At 35.1% G+C, this 2,070-nt stretch overlaps 1 protein-coding gene across 2 annotated transcripts in view; it reads right to left on the reverse strand.

Moving 5' to 3' along the window:
• Positions 1-2,070, reverse strand: part of LOC109851476 (DIS3-like exonuclease 2) — a 14,199-nt gene that overhangs the window by 1,397 nt on the left and 10,732 nt on the right. For both annotated transcript variants that reach the window (XM_020421616.1, XM_020421617.1), the window contains exon 6: positions 33-104. In XM_020421616.1, the coding sequence (XP_020277205.1) occupies positions 33-104 (72 nt within the window). The remainder of the gene's footprint in view (positions 1-32; positions 105-2,070) is intronic.

The following is a 2,070-nucleotide window of genomic DNA, read 5'->3' on the forward strand; positions in this document are numbered from 1 at the left end:
AAACAAGAGCTGGAGGAAAGGTGGATTCTTACAGCAAACTTGTGGATGTAAACTGACATGAACTTTGGTCCCAATCCTAGAACTCTAGCCTCACAAACTAGCGTCTGCAAATAAACAAAGAGTTCAGGCTTAAGCACAAAGTAAGTATAAACAAGGGGGGGAAAGACAAACACAACCATGCACGACACACATGCACACATGTTGATCCACATGCCCAAGAGAATGCAGTGAACATAAGGAAACAGAAAAAGGGAAGAAATAATATTTAAATGATATGTGGCAAACAATGTAAGTCTTGATCTCCTTGTGACTTGTGAGAGAGAAAAATAATAGAACAAGCAATGTAATCTTGAAATACAAGGCAGACACTCACCTTGTCGACGTGCAGAATCGGAGACGATTTATTGCTCATATGATGGATTACATTGATGGGTAAAACCACACAATATAATTAATAGCCTTAGCGAAATTTCAAATTCAAATTCTTAGGGTAGATGCACTAAGGTTATAAACTTTGAAGAAAAATATGCTACTAAAGAGAGAAAAAAACTACCAGATTATAGGGATATTCGACCGTTTGAAGTTAAACAACTTCATATTAGCTTCACAACCAACCCTGACACCCAAAGTAATAGTCGCAAGTAGTAACTCCCGATGTGGCCAAATATAGGCCACATGATAGTTTCAACCGGTGCATGTCATACCACAAACATGGGTCATACTATAAAGACAGAGTATGCCACTGTTGAAACAAAAGGAAGAGAAGTACATGCACATATAAGCATATGCTTATATGTGCATGTACTTCTCTTCCTTTTGTTTCAACAGTGGCATACTAAGTTCTAGAAATTGGGGACGAAGAGACTTGCAAGAAAGGGAATCTTACAGTACACCCAGCACCTTAAGTGTATGTTGACGCCAGAAAGTTGGCCAAGCAGATCCTCATGGAAGGACTCAATTAACCCTAACTTCTGTTTAGTCCAGGATGCTCACTTGGGTATGACTCAACTGATGGTGTCAGTTTGCAGGTCACAGGTTCAAGACCAGGCTGTAGCCTTTTGGTGAAATATGTTCATTGAATGATAAGAAACTAATCTTCACAGTTTCATTAAAGACATATTCTCATTTTGTTTTAGATGAATTATTGGATTTTCTGTACTCCGTACATGCTTAAAAATGAATCCCAAGAAAAAGTACAAATTATCCATGGATGCTCCCTTACTTGGGAGAGAGGATACTTGTTTGCTTTTGAACTACAATAATTTTCTACTGCACATTGATTAGATAGTTCCTTGACAGTAGCACAAACAACGTGGAGAAAGAGACCAATCTTTAAAAAAAATTATTGTTTTACATGTGCGTGACATGTGTATATCTATATCAGTATACGTATCTTCAAGCCCTCCAACAGCTAGACTTAAAGTACTACCCTCCAAATTCAGTAAATGCATGCATTACCTTCAAAAATTATCAACCATGCATTTATGCAATGTTAATGTCATTAGTATCACCACATCCAATTAGTAGCCTTGGAATAAATCTAGTTTCTATAAACTAAATATTCTAAGTATTTTTTAACTTTAGAAGTCATGTATTAACAGAATAGAAGCATGGATATTCCCACTACAATCTTCATCAGATTCAACTCACTGTCAATATTTTATATCAAGCTTATTGAAAAGTTCATAAATATGCATCAAACTGTAACTCCATTGCTGCTATCACCATATTGTTAGAAAGAATTCAACTAGTAGCCCTGCATATATAGTTAACAATTAGAGTTAACCACATCTAACCCAAAGATATGTATGTATGCTTGGCATATATGTAACATTTAAAATTGTCAAAGGATACACATCTATTTAATACTGAGTGCTTAACATAGATACTTGACACTTTATATACTGGTAGGACACTAATGTCCAAAAAATTGTTTATAATACCAAGATACCATATTTTAATGATATGTGAAACAGTTTCAATGCTCATATATGTATGACGCTATATACTCTTAGAATACATGTTTGATACCTTTTTGACGATTATTATAACTTGCATTAAACTAATGAA

This window comes from Asparagus officinalis, chromosome 8 (assembly GCF_001876935.1).
Source record: "Asparagus officinalis chromosome 8, Aspof.V1, whole genome shotgun sequence".
Taxonomy (NCBI): Eukaryota; Viridiplantae; Streptophyta; class Magnoliopsida; order Asparagales; family Asparagaceae; genus Asparagus; species Asparagus officinalis.